This window comes from Entelurus aequoreus, linkage group LG21, assembly GCF_033978785.1.
Source record: "Entelurus aequoreus isolate RoL-2023_Sb linkage group LG21, RoL_Eaeq_v1.1, whole genome shotgun sequence".
Lineage (NCBI taxonomy): Eukaryota > Metazoa > Chordata > Actinopteri > Syngnathiformes > Syngnathidae > Entelurus > Entelurus aequoreus.
Window position 1 is genome coordinate 32,718,884 of NC_084751.1, and position 25,302 is coordinate 32,744,185.

The 25,302-nt window shown below is 37.3% G+C and overlaps 2 protein-coding genes across 3 annotated transcripts in view; both read right to left on the bottom strand.

Annotated features, from left to right (window-relative positions):
• Window positions 1-189: 189 nt before the first annotated feature.
• Window positions 190-25,129, bottom strand: mvb12ba (multivesicular body subunit 12Ba). Of its 2 annotated transcripts, XM_062031514.1 has the most exons (11): window positions 24,931-25,129; window positions 21,605-21,657; window positions 21,409-21,521; window positions 14,993-15,100; window positions 14,752-14,848; window positions 11,156-11,285; window positions 8,257-8,400; window positions 6,169-6,263; window positions 5,555-5,610; window positions 3,739-3,798; window positions 190-1,844 (listed from the first exon to the last, which is right to left on the bottom strand). In XM_062031514.1, exons 3-11 carry the CDS (start codon window positions 21,517-21,519, stop codon window positions 1,758-1,760), a joined length of 888 nt encoding a protein of 295 aa, XP_061887498.1. In that variant the 5' UTR covers window positions 21,520-21,521; window positions 21,605-21,657; window positions 24,931-25,129; the 3' UTR covers window positions 190-1,757. The 2 variants fall into 2 exon arrangements, with proteins under 2 accessions (XP_061887498.1, XP_061887497.1); XM_062031513.1 differs by lacking the exon at window positions 21,605-21,657.
• Window positions 21,610-25,302, bottom strand: part of scai (suppressor of cancer cell invasion) — a 92,108-nt gene continuing 88,415 nt past the window's right edge. The window contains exon 19 of the transcript XR_009823664.1: window positions 21,610-21,657. The gene's annotated coding sequence lies outside the window, so the exon portion shown is untranslated. The remainder of the gene's footprint in view (window positions 21,658-25,302) is intronic.

Below are 25,302 nucleotides of genomic sequence, written 5' to 3' on the forward strand. Positions count from 1 at the left end.
GGTTTTGGGACAGTATCTAAAAAAAATACATTAAAACTGAAAGATCTAATTTTATAAAATACATCAGTGCATTCAAAATAAAAATAAGTGCACACATTGTTTTTCCTGGTTAAATTGAATTACGATTCAATCTGGTAAATCCTTTAGATAAATTATTTAAATTTTTTGGTTTGTGTATATATTTTTGGGGGATTAAAATGTTATTTTTTACATTTTCAATCTCAAATCTTTTTTTTTTTTCAGATTCATAATTTTGGCCCAAGTTTTGCAAAAAAAGATATGGGGTATGCCCTATCGCGTTGCCTTCAGGGAATGTTGGAACTAAAACAATTAATTATGTAGACTACACCGGAGGTCCCCAACCACCGGACCACAGCCGCATTTATTTTATTGTAAAAATGATATACTGTTAGAAATCACACGGTATTTGCGTATGATTTCCTTTTGTTTCATTGTGCTTTGCCAAGCGTTCACTTTTGTACTCTAATCAACCCTCCTTGAACAAAACAGTTGTGTAGTATGAAACCAAGTAAAACCAATGTCACCAAAGCCGCTATTTTAAGCAATTTTGGGCTTGTGTTTTAACACATAGGCGCTTATCCAGGCCAAGAGTCTAAATCTGAAAAAAATTTAATAAAATAAAATAGTCGGGTGGGAAAAAAATGTGAACATTTTTTTTAATTAAAAACACAATAGAAGAGAAGAATAATCTGAAAAAAAACGAAGCTCAAATATAATATATGAAAGTGAAAAATGACCAGAGAGAATCATAGTTCAATTACCATAAACCTGAAAAAATATGTGTGCACTTATTTTTATTTTGTATATACACTGATGTATTTTACAAAATTCAACATCAAAACTAAATTTTTTCAGTTTCAAAGTACATTTTTCAAGTAGAAAACATTTGGCCCTAATTTAGTTCCATAGTCATGAGCCTGATTTATCGAAACTAGCCCGGAATTTTGAAGTACCGTGAGTTATATATCGCGTATTGTGTCGTATCCTCAGGTACCCTGAGATTCCCGGTCCTAATTTGTAATGTTTGGATTTAGTTTTGGGTCTTTACACTTCTTTAGTTTGTTCCAAATAAATATAATTTCCTGTGAGGTTACAATAACTTTGAGTGCAATTGTATGGTTAAAAAAATATTTAAAAAAAGCAAGCATACTGTTGGGTTAAGCTCTAAAAACACCTGACAAAAACACTGGTTATCGCCTCTTAGTTAGAGCAATAAACAATTTTAAAGAACAAGTCAGTCAGTGTTGGCTCATTAACAGTTTCAGCAAGCATGCAAGCATTAAACATTAAGTATGGTTATTGAGGCATCCTAAAAAGAAAATACAATGCCTAATAAATATCAGTATAAATCAGACGGCAAAAGCTTTACGGCTCCAGACATTTTTTTAAAACAACTGGTAGAAATACACAGTTCATTTCATTGAAGTCCATTGCACTGGAGTTTGTTTTGTTTTGCCACTGCCAGACACAGAACAAGAAATACATTTTTCAAAGAACACTATGTTTAAGGTTATGAATCGGTCTACATTTCCTCTGAGCTACGTCATTACATTTCTACCTCAGCTTCAACTCAGTGTTGTGTGGAGTGGTTTTCTTCACATTAAACACCTGTATTTTAGTTCGAGAAGGATCAAAAGTCAAACTAGTATTTGCCTTCCGGACACAGTTGTGGGTCAGTGGAGTGTACTTGAGTCCAAGTGGGGTTGCCCTCAATAGTGGGTTTTGAAGCGTATTCTTCAGGCCTCAGAGCTCAGGGAGGTCCGAGTTGGACTGGGAGGGAGGCGGGCTGCAGCGCTGTGCTCTGTGCGAAAACTGTAATCATACTGATAGGGAAAATGTTTCATTAACACCACGTACACAAAACACTATTTACTACTTTGTCCAAAGTTTGTATCATATTTAAGGTGACACATGTAGAGTACAGGGGATACGAGTTGTCTCTTGGCTAATTCTTATGCTTTAGGTTGAAAAACTGTGTCTCTACGCATAGGAAAGAAGAAAGTGAATGTGAAGGACAGTGTTAAGAAGAATTAGGCGATGATATTCAATGAATTAAAAAAATTAAGTATTAAAAACATGGCTGAGGTGTGCCGACATTTATCCATGAAAATATGAAGATGCTGCTGATTAATAGCAGGAGATACTGTAAAATCCACTCTCCTGGGTAAAAAATGTACATGATTAATACATTACTTCATAAGACTACTGTAGTTATTCGTGCTTCATTTTAGGGAAGGATGATATGGCAAAAAATTATCCCGATTAATTTTTTGACTCTATTAATATCACAAAAATGTGTTTTTAATTAAAGCGGATAGTCCCATGCAGGATCATACCAAGTACCACATCCCTACTGTTTACTACTGCAGTATCTTGTAAGAATGTTTGATTGAGGTAATATATGCTAACAGCTGACAACTGTCATTTTGTTCATATACCGGTATATAATTGTGCTTAATAGGAGGTGCAACCTTACAGGAAACCCACGTGCGTACCTGGTTTTAGGGCCACGTTTTTTCTTCTTTTTTGGTACATTTTTTGGGAGTAAAGAGAATAACTTTTTTTTCTCTCAAAGTTATTTTGTTATTTTGCTCGTCATTTCAAACATTCTGCAGTAAACAAAGTATAATTGGTGTAGTGAATACTATAAGACTTTTATTTCAAATTAACATTTACTAAACAACACTTTCAAATGGTAAATTATTATTTGTATTCTATTATATTTTTTAATAGATTTGCAAAACATAAAAAAAAAACATTTCACATTGTCATTATGGGGTATTGTGGGTAGAATTTTGAGGACAAAAATGGATTTGGCTGTAATATAACCAAATGTGGAAAAAGTGAAGCACTGTGAATACGTTCTGGATGCACTGTATGTGTTCCGTCACATTAATTTATGTTGTCTACCACATGGTTTCAGTTGCCTGCCACTTTGTTTTATGTGGCCTGCTACATTAATTAATGTATTTTGCCACATCATGTAATGTGGTACAGAAAATTATTCTATGTGGTACACACGTCATTTAAGTCGTCTGCAACATCATTTCATGTGGTGCCCAACATAATTTTGTGTGGTACACCACATCATTTAAGTGGTCTGCCATATTATCTTATCTCATTATTCTACGTGGCCCGCCACATTATGTAAGTGGTTTGCCACTTTAATTGATGTGGTAATTCATATTTAATTCATGTGTTATTTTATGTTGCCCGCCATGTCATTTTACGTGGCCTGCCACATCATTGAACTTTGCCTACCACCTCATGTAAAGTGGGACGCTGCATCATTTTATGTGGTCCACCACCTTACTTTACGTGGCCCGCCACATCATTTATGTGCCCTGCGAAAGGCCGGAATTAATGAGGCACTTCCTGGCTGAATATATTTGTTCTTTTAATTTCGACAGAAACATTCGCTGCATGCAATTGCATATGTTCTACACTTTAATACAAAGTATTTGCTCATGCAATAACATTTCTGATCATTACATGTTATATGTTAAAAGTGTGGTGTTTTTGTGGGGCCTAAGCACAGATCCATTGCATCATTTCGATGGGGAAGATTGATTAGAGATGACAAGTATTTTGGCCGCAGATTACACTTAAACTCATAATTCAGAGGTACCACTGTACAAACTAACACCAGTTAATAAAATATAGTTAAATTAGGAATTTCAAAGAAGAAAAATCAGTTTCTCATCCTTAAATACTGACCTCTTTCTCAATCTCAGCCAACGTTTTGATCGTAATGCCAATGAGGTCCACCTGCTGCAACTGAACAGGGAGACAAAGTTTACCACATACAGTATGTCAGGAAATCGTTTTTTTTGATACTGTGCTAATTTTGTAAGTTTACCCTCATACAAAAAACACAGTCAGTCCATTACTTTTATGGTAGTTTTTCTTTCAGTTTTTACAGAGACAGATTATTAACAAATTATTCTCGTCCTTTCAGCAAGAAGCTTGTTGAGAAAGTACCCCCACTGTTTGCACTAAGGCTGGGTAAAATAACCAATTTAATAGATTTTTATGGATCTTTTAAAGTTCGCAATATTGATCCTGGGCTCGGGGTCTTTCTGTGTTGAGTTTGATTGTTCTCCCTGTGACCGCATGGGTTCCCTCCGAGTACTCCGGCTTCTTCCCACCTCCAAAGACATGCACCTGGGGATAGGCTTATTGGCAACACTAAATTGGCTCTAATGTGTGAATGTGAGTGTGAATGTTGTCTGTCTATCTGTATTGGCCATGTGATGAGGTGGCGAATTGTACGCGGTGTACACCGCCTTCCGCCCGTGTGCGGCTGGTATAGGCTCCGGCCCCCAGGTGACCCCGAAAGAGACAAGCGGTAGGAAATGGATGGATCGAATCATAAGATGTACGTATAGTGTTATTCGATATAATCATTCATGAGTGAGATTGGCTGAAACGATCACATGTATCAACTGTAATTTTAAACAATTTTTAAGTGCTACTGACAACGTAGCTTTTCATACAACATTGAAAAATTACGCAATATTTAAATGTATCCCTATTATTATACATGTACAGTCATCCTGTGTCGAGGGACTTATTCCTCCCTGAATTTGTAAACAATAACAGAAACAAGAAAAAAAAAAAAGTGTAATAAGAAAAAGAAGAAAAAGAAAAATATCAACGTAATCACTTTAGTATTGTTTATATACTAATACCATACTAGGTATCGCTAATTTGTACATCTGGATCGATCATCCCAACTGTTAGCTTCTTGTGTCGGCCTGCTAGGTGTGTGTGTGTGTAACATGCTTAACTAGTCCTTTCCCTCTAGTCCTCCAGTGATAATGACATATAGAGGAAACTTAGTTTATTTTCTGCCATGGTAGTGAGGATTAGTATCTTAGAAGCGGCTTCGCACTGTGGATAGACGCTGCGTTCGTTGCAGTTTGCTCTCAAACTGGAGCCAATGTTCTGGCAAGACATGCCCCCTCCTGGAATTGATGCAACTCCTGCATTTGTGTAACAAGGAATGTGGATATGTAATTGTGTCTCCCTGAGGGTGCATACCTTTTGAAGGAATCATCAGTCGATCGCCAATCAATTCAAAAAGGCAAATATCGGCCCTGATCCGAACCCATTATTGGGACATCTTTATTAGGTATATAAAGGAAAAAGCTCTTTTCTGGTCAGAGTTGTCAAAGCTGGAATGGACCATGTTTGGAATTTAAAGTTTGGCTAAAACTAGAATTCTCGACAGTCAAACCAACCAAATATTGAGAGGGATGAATTAGGACCATGCGATGAGGTGGCGACTTGTCCAGGGTGTATCCTTCCGCCCGAATGCATCTGAGATAGGCTCCAGCGACCCCAAAAGGGACAAGCGGTAGAAAATGGATGGATGGAAATTAGGACCATAAAATAAATCCCTCAGCGAGATACCATACTACCACTACCACCTTTGAAGCCTTCCTGTATAGCTGATAATCCACCCAGGCCTACACTCTAGCATTGTTTAGTATAAAGATAAATGTAGTATAAAATAAGTCTAAAAACTTACCTCTGATGAGGCACATGCAAACTTCTCGGAGATCATAAAGGGCACTCCATCCATTGCTGAAAATACAGTTTGAAAAATGTTACTTTCAGAATGTGCAGTGATATATCATTGAGACTTTTATTATGGAGCAAGTACAATTAGTGTAAAGAGTAAGGGGTTTAGTTTCATCATGATTACCGGTACCAGATACAGTACCATTATGATTTCACTCTGGGGAAAAAAGGAAGACATCATCTATTGACCTTTTCAAGGATATAATTAGGAATATTCATATTTAATTAGCTTTGTCCAGAAAGGCTAGAGGGTCATAGGTCCAATTACTGCAGCGCACAAATGTATACAGTTTATTGGAAAGATGATCATCTGCTTCCAAAGTACTGTTGAAGATCTTGAGGAAGGCACCACGCCCCCAAATATGCATAACTTTAGCTGCGTAGCCGTACTGACATTTAAAAGCTCTTAGGCAAGGAAAGGAATAAATGATCATGACTACCTATACTAGTATTACTATATATTTTAGTTTCTTTTAAAATTCCGTGCTCACTATTGCCTTTATTGCACCAATTGTGACAAAATTAGAATCCAAACTTTGGAGAGAAGTTAGTATAGCCAACCTGAGATTGCATAGAGGTTGGAGTTTTGGTGCTCGTAATCTGGTCTGGTAGCATTTTTCCCTCTGAAACTGGCAGGAAGGGTCATGGAAATATTCCTGTGGACAAAATGGAAAATAACTTACACTGGTCAAAGACAACACTTTGTCAACATGTCGCACGTTTTCAGTGACAGGGATGTAACGATATGAACATTTAATATCAACATTATTATGACTAAAATAGTTATTACGGTATTGTTGAATGTGCTCAAAAAGTACTTACACATATACACTGACATTGTTTAACCTTTTCAGTGACAGTGATGTAACGATTTAAACATTTAATATCAACAATATTATGACTAAAATAGTTATTACAGTATTGTTGAGAAGTACTTATACATATACACTGACATTGTTTAACCTGGCTTTATTCTAGAAATGAGTAAACAGATAGATTAGTTCCGTCATTAACTAAGGATTTTCCTAGTTAAATCTGATTTGTTAAATTTTGCCCATAGTCCACGATTAGTCGACTTTATGGTTTGATTGTGATCTGTAGTACACTGACTGGTCACTAGATGTCAGTAACGTCACATGGATGTATAGTAACTCGCTGCAGAAAGGAAGAAAAAATATAAGAACTCAATGGTGGTGACCCTTAAAGTTAAGTTAAAGTTAACGTACCACTGATAGTCACACACACACTAGGTGTGGTGAAATTACCCTCTGCATTTGACCCATCCCCTTGTTCCACCCCCTGGGAGGTGAGGGGAGCAGTGAGCAGCAGCGTTGGCTGCGCTCGGCAATCATTTTGGTGATTTAACCCCCAATTCCAACCCTTGATGCTGAGTGCCAAGCAGGGAGGTAATGGGTCCCATTTTTATAGTCTTTAGTATGACTCGGCCGGGGTTTGAACTCCCGACCTACCGATCTCAGGGCGGACACTCTAACCACAAGGCCTTTAAGTGATTTCACTAAACATAAAGTAATAAATCAAAGAGAAAAATAACATCCATCCGTCCATTTTCTACCACTTGTCCCTCTCGGGTTGCAGGGGGGCTGTGGAGCCTATCCCAGCTGCAGTTGCGCGGAAGGCAGGATACACCCTGACAAGTCGCCACCTTATGGCAGGTCTAACACAGAGAGACAGACATGCATTCACACTCACACCGAATGCAGCTGAGATAGGCTTCAGCACCCCCTGCGACTCCGAAAGGGACAAGTGGTAGAAAATGGATGGATGGATGATTAAAAAGCAAAAGGAACAAAAAAAATCCACTACCTTGTCAGCGAGTCTTAGCAGCAAAAGACGGTGACGAGCGAGGGAAGGAAGGTATAGGAAGGGCCGCCTTAAAGCACGAGCTAACCTGGGCTGAAGCCAAGGGGCCCCCACACTATCAAGGACCCCCGATTTGGATGGCGGAATGCAATGATTGGTGTGCATAGCTGTCAATCACAGACAGCTCTAAATGAAAATCATACATAATATAAAAATAGAACAATAACATTTAAAATGAACAAACTGTAGATTGATAGTTAATTTTTCAACTTCACCAAAATCTACATTTGCAGCATAACATAAAAGGTACACTCTGCATTTGGCAGAATTATGAATTGGTGTATTTAATATAAATAAAATAGATTTGTAGATGCATGGACCTATCGTCTCTTCCGGTATCGATCATGTACCGACCATTCTATCCAAACAACAGGAAGCTGAGCTCACGTGACGTCACATAAACCAGAAGTGAAGCGCACAAATTAAATAAAAAACACTTTAAAACCATAACAAATTAAAATGGAAGAAGATAAAAATATTTAAACACTCAAACATATCATGGCACCTAAGAAGCTAATATTTAATGTTTCTCCTGCTAGTAAAACATAATGTGATGATTTATTTAAAACTCGGTTAAAATATTTCAGTGTGTGTATAAGTACTTTTTGAGCACATCCAATAATACCCTCATAATAATGATAACCATGACAATTTTGTACACAATAACCGTGATATGACAATTCCATATTGTTACATCTCTACACACAATAAAATACATTAGTTACTGAAAGCAATGAGACCTACATACGCTACATATGAGTGACATACTTGGTGAGTGGAGGTGCTGGGACAGAAGAGGAAGTTGAGGTAGAATTCATATTCTGGACGTCATTCACAGGCGATGTGTGAGCGATGTCCTGAGTTCGTGGTACAGTACCCATGCGATACCAGATACCCATGTTGTTTAGTTCTCTGTCGCATTGAAAAGTTGCATGTTTTGAATAGGCAATACAAATAAAGCTGCAATCTACTGTATAAAGTAATGGAAATTAACAAAATATTGATTATTGAAAAACACAGGAACTTCTGAGAAAGAACATGCAGGACAATAATGTTTTAGTACCACAACATGCACAAACATACATTTTAAATTTGATTCCTTACACACATTTCATAATATAGTCTATAATATATGTTCCCCTTACATTGATTTATTTGTACTAGCCCAAATTCAGTTTTGTTTTTTTTAAGATTTGTTGTGACAAGGCAAGACTTCCATGAGATATGTGTGTTGCCTTCTACTGGAAATCATGTTCCACATAAAATTTACTATGTCCTTTGTCTGAAATTAAGAATTGTAGTTTGACGCAACAGGCTTCTGAAGCAAGTGAGCACACAACACCAAGCAACAGACTGGCCTAGCAATACAAAGTTTGCGGTCGATATTCGTTTCCGCTGAGTTTGGCGAATACATAACTTGACTCGCCAGATCCTTGTAGTTCGCTGAGCTCCACACAAGGATCTGGCACTTCTCAATAGGAGATGTATTTCAGAAGGCGGGACCTTGTAAAAAAAATATTGTATGTGATTGGATTAGAGCTGCAACAACTAATCGATTAAATCAATTAAAATCGATTACCAAAATAGTTGGCGATTAATTTAGTCATCGATTCGTTGGAACTATGCTATGCGCATGCGTGGAGTTAATTTTTTTTAATAAACCTTTATTTATAAACTGCAACATTTACAAACAGCTGAGAAACAATAATCAAAATAAGTACAAAAACAGTACAAAACAACGCCAGGGCGGCGCTGAGGCTACGTCTCATGAGGTGGCGTAAACTAGCCAATGATGTGTCATGTGCAGCTCATGTGACGACGGCGTCTCCTTTGCTAGAAACATTCGAAAAATGGCGCAGGAAAACAGTACCGATAGTTCAGCGGAAAAACATCTTGAGGTTATTGTTTCAATGGAGAAAAGTGTACAACCTAAGTCGTCAAAAGTGTGGGAACACTTTACTTTAAAGACTTCAAAGAAGACCGTTTCCTGCAAAATGGCACGGAAGTACAACATTGCTTCAGGAGCACCTGAAAAGGAAAATGTTGGAGCCATGGATGAAGGGAATTCATGGTACACAACTTTTTAAGTCCATAGTGGCAACAGGCATTCATGAGTTCAGCTTTTTTGTGAGTTATGCCTTTGTTGCAACGCGGGGCTGATGATGTGTCTCCGGCACATTTGACTCCGTTTTGAGAGAGAAAACGCATGGTTACCAATTTCGAAATAAACGTAACGGACAGAAATATCTCAGGTTCGTTTCATAATGGATCAATGTAGCCGGGACCGATAAAGCTATATAAATCTATTTAGATTTGAGTGACGCTTTAGTATAACTAAACGTTATGAAGGTGCTGGAATATTTCATGCTATTATTCAGAGGCAGCCTAAAATTAATCATTTATTATTCACAACAGAAACGTGTACAATATCTGATTCAGTTCTGATCTGATGATTTACATTTCTGTGTTATTATTGGTGTATGCTGCACCCCCAATGTCCAGAACATGGTGCCAGTATGCTGTTTTTTTTCAATAAAATACTGGAAAGGATAGAAATGTAGTTTGTCTCTTTTATCCGATTATTAATCGATTAATCGAATTAGTAATCGACAGATTAATCGATTATCAAATTAATCGTTAGTTGCAGCCCTAGATTGGATAAACCACTTATCCGTTATCTTGAATGACGTGCTACTTCAACCACTCACATCGAAACCAACCCGTGACGCTGATGAGAGCGACGCTGGGAAATCCAAAACAGAACAGCCGACATATTGGACCACGACAGAGCGAAAAGTTAGAGAACTTTTACTGAAACAACGCAGCAATGTCAGTAGACGATCGATGTTGTTTGTGCAAAGATAATATGTCTGCACACGACTCCTCGCTGCGTGCCGCCGTTGTTGTTTGAATAAAACAGTCGCTTCAGCGCTACGTCACATCTATGAAATCCCGCCCGGCGATCCTGATTGGTTCATTATTTTTTGCTATCTTGAAGGAGTTTGCATTGCCTTCGAGCCCAGATCCTTATGTGGAGCTCAGCGAACTACAAGGATCTGGCGAGAATCAAGTTAGCGAATATATGCTCGCAAGTAGAAATGCATTTGCTGTTTCATGTCAATATCGTTTCGTTAAAATCTCATTGGTCAAACATTTGTATAAGTTTAAAACGATCGCGATGCTAATTTTCGTTACCCTGTCAAAAGGATTGTCCATTGCATGGCAGCATTAAGCTAGCAGCACAATAACCAACCTTTATCCTGTATGCTTGCATTGCTTTTTTCAGTGTATTCCAAACTATATAGTTAATTTATCATTATTCTTGCATGTATGATCTTCAGGTGTGTATTAATGTACTTTACTTTGTGTTATTACTTACACAGTAACTTCACTATCAATAAACAACCTCAAGTTGTTTTTTTGATAAAATTCAGAATTGATCCAAAAAATGTATGCAAAATTCTTAAAAATTAAAACCTTAAAAAGCTTTGAAGATGTATGTTGTAAAATCATTCCAACCTGGAAAAAGGACAGCTTAAAAAAAATCATTAAGGGCACAAAATCGATAAGGCACAATAAGTTTATGTAATCCTGTGACCGTAACTGAAGTTAATTGTACCCCTGCTGCTTGTTAGTTATTTACAAATAAGAAAAAGAACAGACATACCCGATAAAGGTGTATTGAGGTGGCGCCTGCTTGGACCTTCCCAGGATACGAATGTCACAGATGGCTGCCTCTGTCGAGTCTCGTGGAATAAACTTGATGCAGAGTCGCCTCTTTCTGAATGCCTGCTCTTCTACATGTACACACACACACACAAATATTAAACATCAAAAACCATATTGCCTTTTACTCATACTTTACACAGAATGAGAATGATATAATGTCAAATGTTGTGTTTTTGGCTGTCAAGCGTGCACGCAAATTTTGTTTAAAGCCACATATTTTTTTAAAACTGGAAAGTGTGTAATGGCTACAAATAAATAGCTGCAAAAAAGGGTGTGTGTGGGTGGGGGGTATTTGATGACTAATTTAGCAAGTCCTGCCAAATGGTTATATTTCAATTTGTATTGAATTTCCGTAGAGATCAATAAAGTATTTATCTATTGACAAAAACAAAGTTCTTTGTATTTAATGTCTTGTGAACTTACTTACCACATGAATACTATGTGCATAATGCACATATACAAAAGCAGCCCAGAGAACCAAATAACAATTTGAAGTCACGTTGTTGTTAAGATCGAATATGCATTCAGTGATAGCCAACGTTAAAAACTAAACTTTGCCATATTGTTATCATATGGGAAAGGCTTAAGTACGGATTAGCATCTTCCATATTTAGTTGTTTCCTTCTGAGTGCCCATATGCACATGCACTACTTGGACAATCTGTTATTTTGTATTTATTTATGGTGAGTGCTATTGACCATAAATTCACTTGTTGGATCAAAACAAAGTCAATGGTACACAATAACTACAGTTAACAAGAGTAAAAATTACTATCTACTTTTCTTTTAAATTATTAGATTTTTGCCCTAAAAGTCCTCTTTTGTCAAGTTTGTAAACATTAACAATCACTTCTATTCTGCTAAATAACAGCAATTTCCCTGACTTTGTGAATTATTTCCAGTCTTATTTTGAGTCTTTCTGATATGTTTTGTGCAAAGTGGCCCTTGTCATTTAGGGTTGGGTATTGGGCTATGGGTTTAGATGTTCTTCGATACTGCTGTCAAATCGGTACTTTTGAAATGGTGCCATTATCAAGTACCGATACTGTCATCTGTTATTAGGGACTATGGAATGTTTTACAACTAAGGCTGGGAGATATGGCAAAAAAAATATCATGATTAATTTGTTCCATATCTTTCTATCTCGATTAATATCACAATTCTTTATTTTTTATTAAAGGTGCTTTGTCCTGTGCAGGATTATACCGAGTACCGTTGCATCCCTACTGTTTACTATTGCAGTATCTTGTAACAGACATTTTTTGCCATTTGTATTCTTTAATTACTTGTATACATCAGTGCTTCTCACCAGTGGTTTGGCAAACAACAAGCGGAGACAGAAATTGTGGAGTTTTTTTAAACTCAAATACTGTAGCTTGTATTTAATGAAAATATATTAAAGTGCATTTTCAGGGACCAAATGGTTTTAGCCAGAAACTCTGATTAAATAAGTAGGTGTATTTATTCTCCCAGTCGTGACTAATACAGTAGTCACAAAGTCATTATGTGCCTGCCTGCCAGTCCACATTCAGGGCAAGATTACTATGGTGGGACTAAAGTGTGTCACTATAAAGTTGCTGCTCTATCTCAATGTGTCAAGTGTCAGAAAACTTTTCTTTATTTTATTCTTCTGGACCGTACTTCCAGCTGTGTAAGAGGAAAGAGGAACAACTCTGATTGATCATTAATTATGTTGTGACGAGCCTAACTTTCGGTTGGGTGGAACGTGATGGTGGCGCGCACACACGGACACAAACATTCACAGACACATACAGGATCACGGTCAATAAAGGCGGATTGTTCCGTGCAGGATTATACCGAGCATTGTTGCTTCCCTACTGTTTAGTACTGCGTTATTTTCCGCCATGTTTGATCGAGGTAAGATATGCAGGCATGTGATTTGAACCTAATGAAAAAAACTGAAAATAAGCCGGTCCATGGGCAGAGTTTACATAAATAAATACCCCATTCATCCAAATGAATCACTATGTCTATTTCAGTCACTATGTTATTTAGTCACTACATTAATTACCACTTGTGTTCACATCCACAGCAGAGTGTGATTTCCAACATTGGATGTTAAAGGGAGCGATTCAGTCGTTGAAAATGGCATAATTAACCAGAATTCTTTGCTGCAAAAAGTACAACATTTTCAGCAAATTTTGGGGATAAATTAACATATTTTTTTACAATAAAATATTTTACCTGATTGTTATGAAACATTTACTTGCAAACAAGCTAATATTTACAGAAAAAAAAAGTTGAAGCCTTTACGGTACTTACATTGATAGGTGAGATAAAGACGTTGTAGTCTAAATTATACCATTTAGTGCTTGAATCCATAAGAAAACCAATATTACATGCTCCACCACTACACATGTTGCGGATTCTTGCCTTTACAAAATTACTACAATATAAAGCTTCAAATAAAGTATATTACACAAGCACAATTAAATAAAAGTTATAATGCTTAAATAAACTAACATTAACATATTGCAAATGAACCCTTAAAAAGGGACTGATTATTGAAATACAAAGATGGCTGCCATTGTTTACTACTAATGCTGTAGGTCAAAATGACATCATTACCCAGGATGAATTTTGGCAAAAGTATTACTTACTGTATTTGCTAACTTCAGACTATATAAATGTATTTTTACTACAACAAATATATTTTCCGATAGTGTTGAACATTCACTTGCATTCAAGATTATTATCAGGGAGAAAAAAAAAGGCAACGGTAAGTGAGAAAGGTGGAAGGAGTACCAATTGTATTGTCCAACATTTTGAAAAATCATGAATAGTGTAAAAATTAGGAATTTTCGGGGTTAAAAAAATACAAAGTTTCATTGTCCTAATCAAGACAAATGTTTTAATGGTGAAATGGTTTAAATTAGTTGAAAAATGTGGGAGTAGTCAAAAGAAAGAAAAGGCAAAAAAAACATGAAAATTATGATTTACTGTAAAACCGGTAATATTGGGGAACGTTTGTTAAATGAGTCCGCATGTCCTGAAAGCGCTGAACGTTTTGACGCTTGAATGGGATTAATCGGATGAACGGGTATGGGAGTCGTATGGGAGTAGAGGCGGGCGAAAAACGCTACGAAAAAACAATAATAAATAGATGAAATTTGGTGTATAATTTAGGCATTCACAAAATTACACAGAAGGCTTGGCACCGTAGAAACTGGAAGTAGCACTGAGCTATGCGGCGGGAAAGAGTTAATGTATTGTTACATGTTAATGTTCCAGCTATATCTACGCAAGAAACAAACATAATTTTCAATTAGACAGTTGAAGTGCGTGTTTGAGAGCCACTGAATGACAAATTCGATTGGCAAAAATTACGCTGATTGGCCATAATTTGTGGAATAGCTGCAGGCTTTGAACAAAGTTGCAAGGCCGCGCATAATTCACAGGGACCAGTTGAATTTATGTGAATTGGTGAGATTACAACATCCTGATTATGATTTAATAAATTTATTTGGTAGTACAAATTACTCACAACACAAGTTGGTACAAGTTGGTGACTTACGAGTGTCAACAGTCTCCTGGATTGGAATGAACCCTACAGGGAGGGTGTCCTTTATATCGATCAGCTTCATGTCAACAAGAACATTTCCTAAATGGCTCTGAAAAGGGGAATAGGATTGTGAATGGGGAAAAACGAAAGGGTGCTTTTAAACAATAGTGGAATATGATTTGAAGGGAAAATCAACAAATTGTTTAACAGCTTTGTTTCATGCACATTTGATCAGATTGAAGTTGTTATTTACATTTTCCTTAGAGAAGACCCTGGTAAAGCACAGGTACCGGGTCACCTTGGATTTGAAAAGTCCATCTTTCCACAGATCAGCATCCAGACCATCTGTTGTTGTTGAAACCTAGCGGCACATAGGATTAATTATGAAGATGACATCAAAGTAGTTAAAAGTTTAAAGTACCACTGATAGTCACCCACACAATATTTGTGTTGAAATTACCCTCTGCATTTGACCCATCCCCTTGTTCCACCCCCCGGGAGGTGAGGGGAGCAATGAGCAGCAGCGGTGGCCGCACTCGGGAATCAATTTGGTGATTTAGTATCATGCTTTCTATGGTTTAATGCTTTTTAATGCCACCTAAAAAAATGCCATGCCCACGTGTGTGTGTGTGTGTGTTCTTGTATTTCTACCCTTCTTGAGACATCAACAAGGAAAAGTACCTTCTATATGAGGACCGGTGAACAAGTTAGGACCAAAATCATGGTCCCAATACGGAAAACCATTGCATCTTAATAGAGAGCCAAATACTAGAGTCTGTGAACATTGCTCCAAAGTCAGGATTTTTGGTTGATTTAATGTGCGTACAAAAGTAAACATTGACAGGTGCAAAGGCGGCAATATATGATAAAACAAGATGGCAGCTAAAGAAGGACTTCCCTTTTCATCCCCGAAAAAACCCGCCAGGTGAACAGCTGATTTTATGACTTCCGGTGCTGACGTAAAACAACCCGTGTCCCATCTGTGACCATAGGATGAACAAATACACTATGGTACTAAGACTATAGTGGCCATTAACAGCTAGCTTCAACAGTAAAATTATGACTTCTGTCATAATTTTGCTAAGTGAAATTCCGATTATTATGATAATATTGCCAAAATTTTAAAGTTTTCTTATAAAATTGTGACTTTTGTCGAGTAAAGTTACGACTCTTTTCATAAAAATGCCAAAATGTTAAGCTTTTCTTGTAAAATTGCGACTGTTATTGTGTAAAATTCCAACTTTTATCATAAGATTGCACAAATGTTCAGTTTTTCTTGTAAAATTTTGACTTGCGTTGAGTAAAATTACGACTTTTATTATAATACTGCCAAAATTATAAGTTTTTCTTGTGAATTTGTGACCTTTTTCTTGCAAAAGTAAACATTGACAGGTGCAAAGGCGGCAATATATGATAAAACAAGATGGCAGCTAAAGAAGGACTTCCCTTTTCATCCCCGAAAAAACCCGCCAGGTGAACAGCTGATTTTATGACTTCCGGTGCTGACGTAAAACAACCCGTGTCCCATCTGTGACCATAGGATGAACAAATACACTATGGTACTAAGACTATAGTGGCCATTAACAGCTAGCTTCAACAGTAAAATTATGACTTCTGTCATAATTTTGCTAAGTGAAATTCCGATTATTATGATAATATTGCCAAAATTTTAAAGTTTTCTTATAAAATTGTGACTTTTGTCGAGTAAAGTTACGACTCTTTTCATAAAAATGCCAAAATGTTAAGCTTTTCTTGTAAAATTGCGACTGTTATTGTGTAAAATTCCAACTTTTATCATAAGATTGCACAAATGTTCAGTTTTTCTTGTAAAATTTTGACTTGCGTTGAGTAAAATTACGACTTTTATTATAATACTGCCAAAATTATAAGTTTTTCTTGTGAATTTGTGACCTTTTTCTTGTGAAATTCCAACTCATTTTTTACAACACGCTTTTTTTTTTATATTGGCATAGTATGTATATGTTATTAATGTTGTAAATACAAATCTTTAAATATCTAGAAAGGGTGGTCCTAAAGAGGTAGGCATTTTTCGGAGGTCTCAAGAAGGTAACAAATACAAAAATGTGTGTGTGTAATTGTTTGCGTGTAGGTGTGTGTGTGTGTGTGTGTTTAGCTAATGGCTGAAATATACTATCTCGTCAAGTAGCTTGCGTACACAACGTGTCTTGCTTCTCGCCCTATGTACTCTCCCGCAGATCTTTACGTGCATATGCCAAAAAATCTAGTTTTACGTCAGTGTTTACTAATGATGAAAGAGAAAAACAAGACAGTCATGAAAACTTCCAACACCCTAAAAGACATTATAAGGACAATTTCCATCAAAGACAAAATAACAACAATTGTAATTTGATACTTTTCTTTTGCTATCCCTTGCAAATGTTTCATGTTTCTTTTGTTTATTCTTTCCTTATGTATTTTTGATTAGTTATGGTGATTTCTTAATTACTGTTTGAAAATTAAAGAGAAAAAATATTTCTATGTACATATTATGAACAAATGTATGCTGTATGTTCTGATTGTTGCTGAAATAAAGAAAAAAACAACTGTCATTGGTCAGCCTATGACCACATAATTTCAAAGTTTTGCACAGCCCACCTTAGCAAACGTCTCTCTCGGTTTTAAATCAATGTGCACATTGAAAGTGACCGATGTTTCAAAATGATTAGTTCTAGCTCTAACATTAAAGTGAGTGTCACTACCACTACTACACAGGAAAACGTGAGAAAGAGAATTGCGAGTACCGAAACATCAATTGTAGATGAGTGACAAGAGGCTCACTTTTTCATGTAATTCTACTGTAGAATAAACATGCTCAGGTGCTGAGAGCGATGCACAGAGTGAGACCTCATGTATCCAGTTTGAAAGCCAGAGATGAAGTCGTAGCAATTTATTGATGATGGCAAAGTTATTAAGTTCATTTATCGTTCGATTTATTGACTTATTGACTATCAGCCCAGGTTTTCAGCGATGAAGAGGTGGGGACTTGCGGATAGTGCCTCCTGCGAGTGTGGGGACCCAGTCCAGACAGTAGAGCACATAGTCACTAGTTGCCCCAAACCCAGGCCACCGAATGGCGAACAAGGTCTGATTGACCTGGACGATGACACGTTGACCTGGCTCGCCTCAACAGTCTAAATACACACGACAGAAGAAGAAGCCCAGGTCTACAATTGTAGTACATTTTTTATTCCCTCTGGACATCAAATTTAATGTTTTGTAATGCCATTTAAGACCTTCATTTTCTCAAAATTCATGTAATACCCTTTAAAGCTTTTTAATGACAAGTGAAAACAGAGTATAGTGGTTAACAGGGTGCCAATGCAAGAGATAGAGGTTGTGAGTTTGTCTGAACTATTTACCCCTTTAATGTGACCTATAACTTGTAGAACTCTATTGAAAAAAACAACAAATTAAATCTTCTTTTAAGGGCAGAAATGAACAATAAAATAGAGGTACACGATAAATAACAGGCCAATAATCATGCCAGTTTGAAGAATTACGACGTCACACAGATGAATGCAACGACGTTACAAAATAGCTCATATAGCTGATAAACTTTCAATGAGGTGAGATTACTTGCACTAAGCTATTGTTGAGATAGGGGTGAGCAAATCAAGTGCTCTTTTTCTCCTATGTGCTGTAAGCCTGAGCTCATTTAAAACAAACATTGCGTTGATTGCGTGGGACTTCTTCACTGTTTCAGAGGAAGAGATTTTGCATGCTCTTTGCAGCAAAAAAAAAAAGTTTAAACTAGAGATGTTCCGATCAGGGATTTATGCTACCGATTCTGATATCGATCATCTATGAGGGAGATCAACCGATACCGATCGCATGTACTGACTATACATTTGTATATCAGTGTGGTACATCTTCATATGGCTATATCTGCCTACTATTCAATGCAAAAATGCTCCAAATGTGTTAGATTGTAAAGACATGTCCTGTGCACAGCCAATTTCAGATCAACCCATAAATTCAATTGATTGTATTCAGGTCTGGACTGAGGTCTCAGGTATTAGCACATTCAAAACCATCTTAGACTTAGACATCTTCCTGTGCTGAAGCCATTATTGTTGTGGTTTGAATGTTGGCATTGGGTCACAGTCATGTTGAAACATAAAGTTCCTCTTTATCTTCAGTTTGAAACCTGAAGGTTTTGTGCCAGCGGAACCAACTGGTATTTGGAAGGGTTCACAACCCACTCTACCTTGACTAACACCACTTCAGCAGAAGTAAATCTGCCGCAAATCGTGACGCCATTGCTTCACTGTAAGTGTGATGTTCTTTTGGTGATCAGCCGTGTTGATTGTGTGCAAAAAAAACAAAACTTGTAGGATTATGACCAAAAAGTTCAACATTGGACATTAACAATTTTTCCACATGAGTTTGAAAGATTAAAAAAATGTAGCCGGGCTTAGATGTTTTTCTGTCTTGCCCCCATAGCCCATAAATAGACAGATAAAGAAGTTGGGAGCTTGTTGTTACATGTACTAAACAGCCAGTACTTGTCAAAAATTCTTGCAGCTCCTTCAATGTTGTCTCTTGAATGTTGGCCTGTTTGCAGCCTCCTCTACTCATCTTGTAAGCAATTTTGGGACATCCAGTTCTTATGTGAACAACCACAGCTTGTGTGGTGTGACTATAAAAAATGTCAAGAAAAGACTACTAGTACAACTGAACTTTTTGGAGGTGAAAAATAGACAGTTAAAATGTTGGCAGGTGTGTGCCGATTCACATTTACCATGAGTTGGAGGCAATTGGTTAATTCTGAACTAGAAAAGTATTAATATGTAAACTTCATATGACGGTTGTTGTGACAAAAATGATTATTATTATCATAGTATTGTTGAATGTGCTCAAAAAGTACTTATACACGCACTAAAATATTTTAACCAAGTTTTTTTTAAAACAATTAAAATAAAATAAAGACAATATACTTTCTTGGCAGAAATTATATTGTTTAGAACCATATTATTTGAGTGTAAAAGTTTTGGAGTGTATTTTAGTGATAAAAGAAAAACAAGTGCTTACATCACGCAGGTTTACTTCCTGCTGTAGACATCTTTGTGTCATATTCCCTTCAATTAAAGATCTTCATATTTATCACTCTGTTCTAAGAGAACACCGTTTGTAGGTTCAATGTTCACAAGGGAATATTTTAATTCAGTGGTTCTTAATCTGGGTTCGATCAAACCCTATGGGTTCGGTGAGTCTGGCTCAGGGGTTCGGCGGAGGTCAAGACACACCCGACTCATCGTGTAAATAAAAACTTCTCCCTATCGGCGTATTACGGATACGGCAACAGCAGAAGTCACACTGATTTGCAGGTGTGTAATTTGTTGTGAGTTTATGCACTGTGTTGGTTTTGTTCTTTGAACAAGGTGATGTTCATGCACGGTTCATTTTGTGCACCAGTAATAAAACATGGTAACACTTTAGTATGGGGAACATATTCACCATTAATTAGTTGCTTATTAACATGCAAATTAGTAACACATTGGCTCTTAACTAGTCATTATTAAGTACTTATTAATGCCTTATTCGGCATGGCCTTATTATAACCCTAACCCTCTAACCCTGGCCCTAACCCTCTAACCCTAACCAAATAACTCTAAATTAAGTCTTTGTTACTTAGAATATGTTCCCCTAGTGTCCAAAAAACTCTGAATTAAGTCTTTGTTACTTAGAATATGTTCCCCATACTAAAGTGTTACCAAAACATATAACTTTGTCTTGAATTTGAAAAAAACGAACATTTTATTTTTCACTAAAGAAGGGTTCGGTGAATGCGCATATGATACTGGTGGGGTTCGGTACCTCCAACAAGGTTAAGAACCACTGTCTTAGTTGCTCACACAGTCATGTGTGTATACAAGTTGTAATTGTGGTATCAATTACAAAAAGTGCTGTATCAATGGTCCGTGAGTTTATCAAAGTGGGGTTATCAAATATGGTTTTACTATAATTTCAATTTAAAACAGTAACACTAACCGTTGGACGCAATTTATCATTACATCCCTATTCTCAACACAGCCTCATCCCCAGTTATAAGAGCATGTGCACATTTGTGCAACCACACGATCTCAGTTGTTTGTGTTTACTTACCTTCTCTAAAATATTACATGTTTTTAATTAAGTTGTAAACGTTATACGTAGGTCGCAATTTCTTGGTGTCTGCAGGACTGCTTGTCATAGATGTTGCCTTTGGACAACACCTCTGTTTGGTGTGTTTTTTTTATTTTGTGGTTTGTGGTAACGCTAGTACTGTGTCACATTGTCTCTGTACTGTCCTTTATGTTGTGTCTTCAAATGATAGAAAAAAAAGGATGTATTCAAGTTGCTAGTAACAATTCGCTGGCAGCATGTTTTTTCAGATTTGGTCTATGTCTGACTTTTTTAAACAAAGGGAGTTCTTTTGACACCAATTCCTCTATGGGTTTTGTTAGTTTAGCTTCCATTGTACTCTGCATTTGTGCAATATTGACATTCGTACCCCTGCCAGCTCTCGCAATAAAATTCTTACAAGTGACTTAAGTGCTATTGCAAAACAGCAGCTTCTGCGCTTAGCTGTTAATTAGCGGCAGCGCAGACGTTAAAATTACAGACTTTTTATATCCACAGTAAAGAGAGAAGTCAAAATATGCTCACAACATCATAACCAGTTGGTGCCCGGCTCCTGGAAGCTACAACACCAACTCCAGTAATGGGGTCCATGGGCATCTCTGGCAAGGCCTCAGAAAGGTCCCGGACCTCAGGCATCACTGTAAAGTTAAGCAACCAAAAAGACAGCAAATTATTTCTTTTTGATATTTATTCTGATCCATTAAGTAAAATTTACACCAACCAGCAGGGGCGGTGTCAGGAGGTGGCTAATCGGGCTCAAGCCCCACATGTTTTCTGAAAAGCCCCAAATACATATTTTATTTTGAGACCGTTACTATCTCAAAAGTAACATGCAATATCAGAATCCAATAGAAGTGGCAGCTGCGTAATGTCAGCTAAATATTGCCTTCCTGAGCCTGAATCCTGATTTCCACAGGATGCGGAACGGCAGCGAAACGTAGCAACCACGAAATGGCACCGTCATCTGCCGTCCGTCAATCCTCACCGCCTTTCTGTTGCGGCTCCATCGTGCAGCGAAATAGCGAAGACTTTAAAGAGATCTCGCGAATTTGTGCATAATCACGTGATAAAGTAAACACCGCGAAACATCTCAAGCTTTGCTGTCCATCAATACCCACAGACCAGCACGTCTGTGACGGTATACATTTGACTTTACTTGTGGAAAAGACGACAGTTTTGCCTTGCAGAACGGCATCTTAATTTGTTTTGTAGCAAGCAACAACTCTCCCGCTTCCATATCAGCTGGTATTTGACATAGGCCCCCATGTAGCTGCCCAGGATATGCCTGTATTCGCTTCTTATATTTTGGACTTCCAGAATCAGCATGTCCTCATCCATTTGTGTTAACAAAGTTAAATTACGTCCTAAAACAGGGGTGTCAAAAGTCATTTTCGATCGGGGGCCACATGGAGAAACAGTAAATAGTTGTATACTGTATACTACAGCACGTTAGCATGTGCTTAATGATAAATAGCAATTAGAGGTGTCCCGATAAATACTTAAAATGTAATATCGGAAATTATCGGTATTGGTTTCAAAAAGTAAAATTAATTACTTTTTAAAACGCAGCTGTAAGGAGCGGTACATATCCGGTAAAACACGGACGTAGGGAGCAGTACAGAGCAGTTGCGTCTCCCAGTCAGCAGCCCCTCCTCTCTCTTTCTCCCACACACAACACAGGAGTTGACAACTGCAGCATGAGAGGTTTACTGGCGACGCTTGATGACCTCATCAAACCGCCGCAAGCGCAGCATAACAACAACAAGAGTGTGTTGTTGCCGGTGCTGTAGCCGTGGCTAACAAGCAAGCTCCCTCTGTGACTGACTAACGACACCATGTCTATGTTTGGGATTATTTTAAAGTGTGTCTGACAGATAAAAAACTGGCAATTTGCAATGACTGCAAAAAGTTGGTTATGCGAGTAGGAACCAAGACGTCTTCCTTTAATACAAGCAATTTGATCTCCCACCTCTTCAAGAATCATAAGGAGATACACGATGAATACAAGCGGAAGATGGATGTGAGCCCAGTTTATAATTCCCTGTTATACAGTGTGCCAGGCAGTCTTGCACTAAATGAGGACTATGTTATTGTTTACTTTATTACTCTAGTATACTCTGGACTGAAGCTGTGCGCCTTCATTGTTTTTGTAGCTGTTGTTTTGAGGCATGTTTAAAAATATATATATATAATGCACTTTGTGAAAGTCAAAGTATAGTATTTCCCATAGTTGTCGTGGGTATCAGGATTATCTCAGGGAGAGCATGTCCTAAATTCCAAGCGGCTGTTTTGAGGCTTGTTAAAAAAAATAATGCACTTCGTGACTTCAATAATAAATATGGCAGTGCCATGTTGGCACTTTTTTCCATAACTTGAGTTATAATGTGAGTACCAAGGAACTGGCCAAATGTATGGAGAATCGGGATGACTGGAAGCAACGATGGAAGGCTCGTCTGAGGACGACCTAGAGAGAGAGTTGAAGTTGTTCTCTTATTTTGGAAAACCTTGTTACATTGTTTAATGCATCCAGCGGGGCATCACAACAAAATTAGGCATAATAATGTGTTAATTCCACGACTGTATACATCAGTATCGGTTGAAACTATTAATCGATTTAAACTATTATACACACATGGGGTCTGGTTGAAATATAGAGATGAGGGTCTTTATATTGACCTGCTGCTATACTCTGTCTCAGTGTTAACATGTGCTCAATGTTTCCTTACCATTATTAAAGATTAAATTAAAGATTAAAGTACCAATGATTGTCACACACACATTAGATGTGGTGTAATTTGTCCTCTGCATTTGTCCCATCCCCTTGGGGAGCAGTGGGCAGCAGCGGCGCCGCGCCCGGGAATCATTTTGGTGATTTAACCCCCAACTCCAACCCTTTGTTGTTTGCTATGTTGTCTATTACCATTATTGCTATGTTGTCTATTACCATTGTTGGTATATTCATTATTCCTACATTGTTGATACAAATTATTGTTACAGTGTAATAATTATTGTTACCTGTGGTATTGCCACTATGATACAACATCTGTATTATAATCCTTGAACAAAGTAAGAGTGAAACTCATGTGAATAATCACTGAATGGAGAACTGGGGGTGGGATTAAATAAATTATCTTCTTCCCACTCCCTTTCAGGCAAAACTGGACAATCATGAATTACATACTATACATTACCTTTTGCACTATATTAATTCATATTATTATGTGTTGTCAATTTTGTACTTTTTTATGTTATTGCCTGAAATAAATAAATAAATGAAATGAAAAATGAATGAATATCGGAAACGGTAATTAACAGTTGGGCAATATCGGAATATCGGATATCTGTAAAAAAGCCATTATCGGACATCTCTAATACAAACAATTACATAATCTGCTGAATGTGTAAGTTTACCCCCATACAAAAACCTATTGTTTATAGTAGGCTTATTTTAACACATTAAACGAAAATACTATCAAAACTTTTAGTAAAAAATCATGAAATAAGGGTTATAAATTAAATGTTTGTTATAACGGTGTCTATAATGCATATATGTATATTTAACTCTGGATTTTTTTGCGGAATAAATCAGTAAATAGTTGTATACTGTACAGCACGTTAGCATGTGCTTAATGATAAATAGTGATATATTTATTAATCTATTACACTTTACTGTCAGTCTACCATTAGAAAGGACAGTGCAAAAACATGAGTACTATGGGACTTTGGTGAATATTCGTAAAACAATTAGAGACTTATGGGCTTATTAATGGTTTTAGTCTGACTTCAGGGAGTTACTACAAGGCTACCAAGACCGCTAACTAGCCCGACACTACTGCGTCAAACAACGGGCCCTATATGCCTAAAGCCAATGTTAGCAGCACTAGTTAGGACAGGTTAATATATAGGATGTAAATAATCTCCCTAAAAATGTAAATACGAAGTTCGCCTCTAACAAAATGAGGTATTTCGCCGCTTTCTATCAGTAACACCGCGAAGACTACTAGTTGAGTTCCAGCGCGAGTAGCATTAGCACGTTAGCTCACTTACCGTTATCGGCCACAAATTGAAGTAAACTAGTCTTCCTTGCGTTACACGCCCATGTCTGCTAATAACTTCCAGAAGACGCAACCTCTCGTTCTTGTGGTCATCAACGAATCGATCGGAGACTTATTTGCATGTACCTACATAATTCGAACATGGTGCGGATGGGATGCTACGAAGATGAGGGGAAGTCAACAAACGAGTGATGGGTCGCTCGTGAATGATCAGTCTCTTTAGAGTCGGTTCTTTTCCATTGCGACGACTGGCGCTTGTTTTCCTTCGCTTTTTTTACCAGTTACACACACACAAACACACACAGTTAAAGGTTTATTTCACTATTTTCAACTAACTTTTTGGAGAACTATCCATGTAGACGAG

Coding starts and splice junctions, on each gene's coding strand:
- mvb12ba (XM_062031513.1), bottom strand. CDS start 21,519: ATGCCTGAGGTCCGGGACCTTTCTGAGGCCTTGCCAGAGATGCCCATG. Junction 15,101..21,408: donor CACCAACTGGTTATGATGTT/GTGAGCATATTT, acceptor ATGTGCCGCTAG/GTTTCAACAACAACAGATGG. Junction 3,799..5,554: donor TTGCATGTGCCTCATCAGAG/GTAAGTTTTTAG, acceptor CTCCCTGTTCAG/TTGCAGCAGGTGGACCTCAT.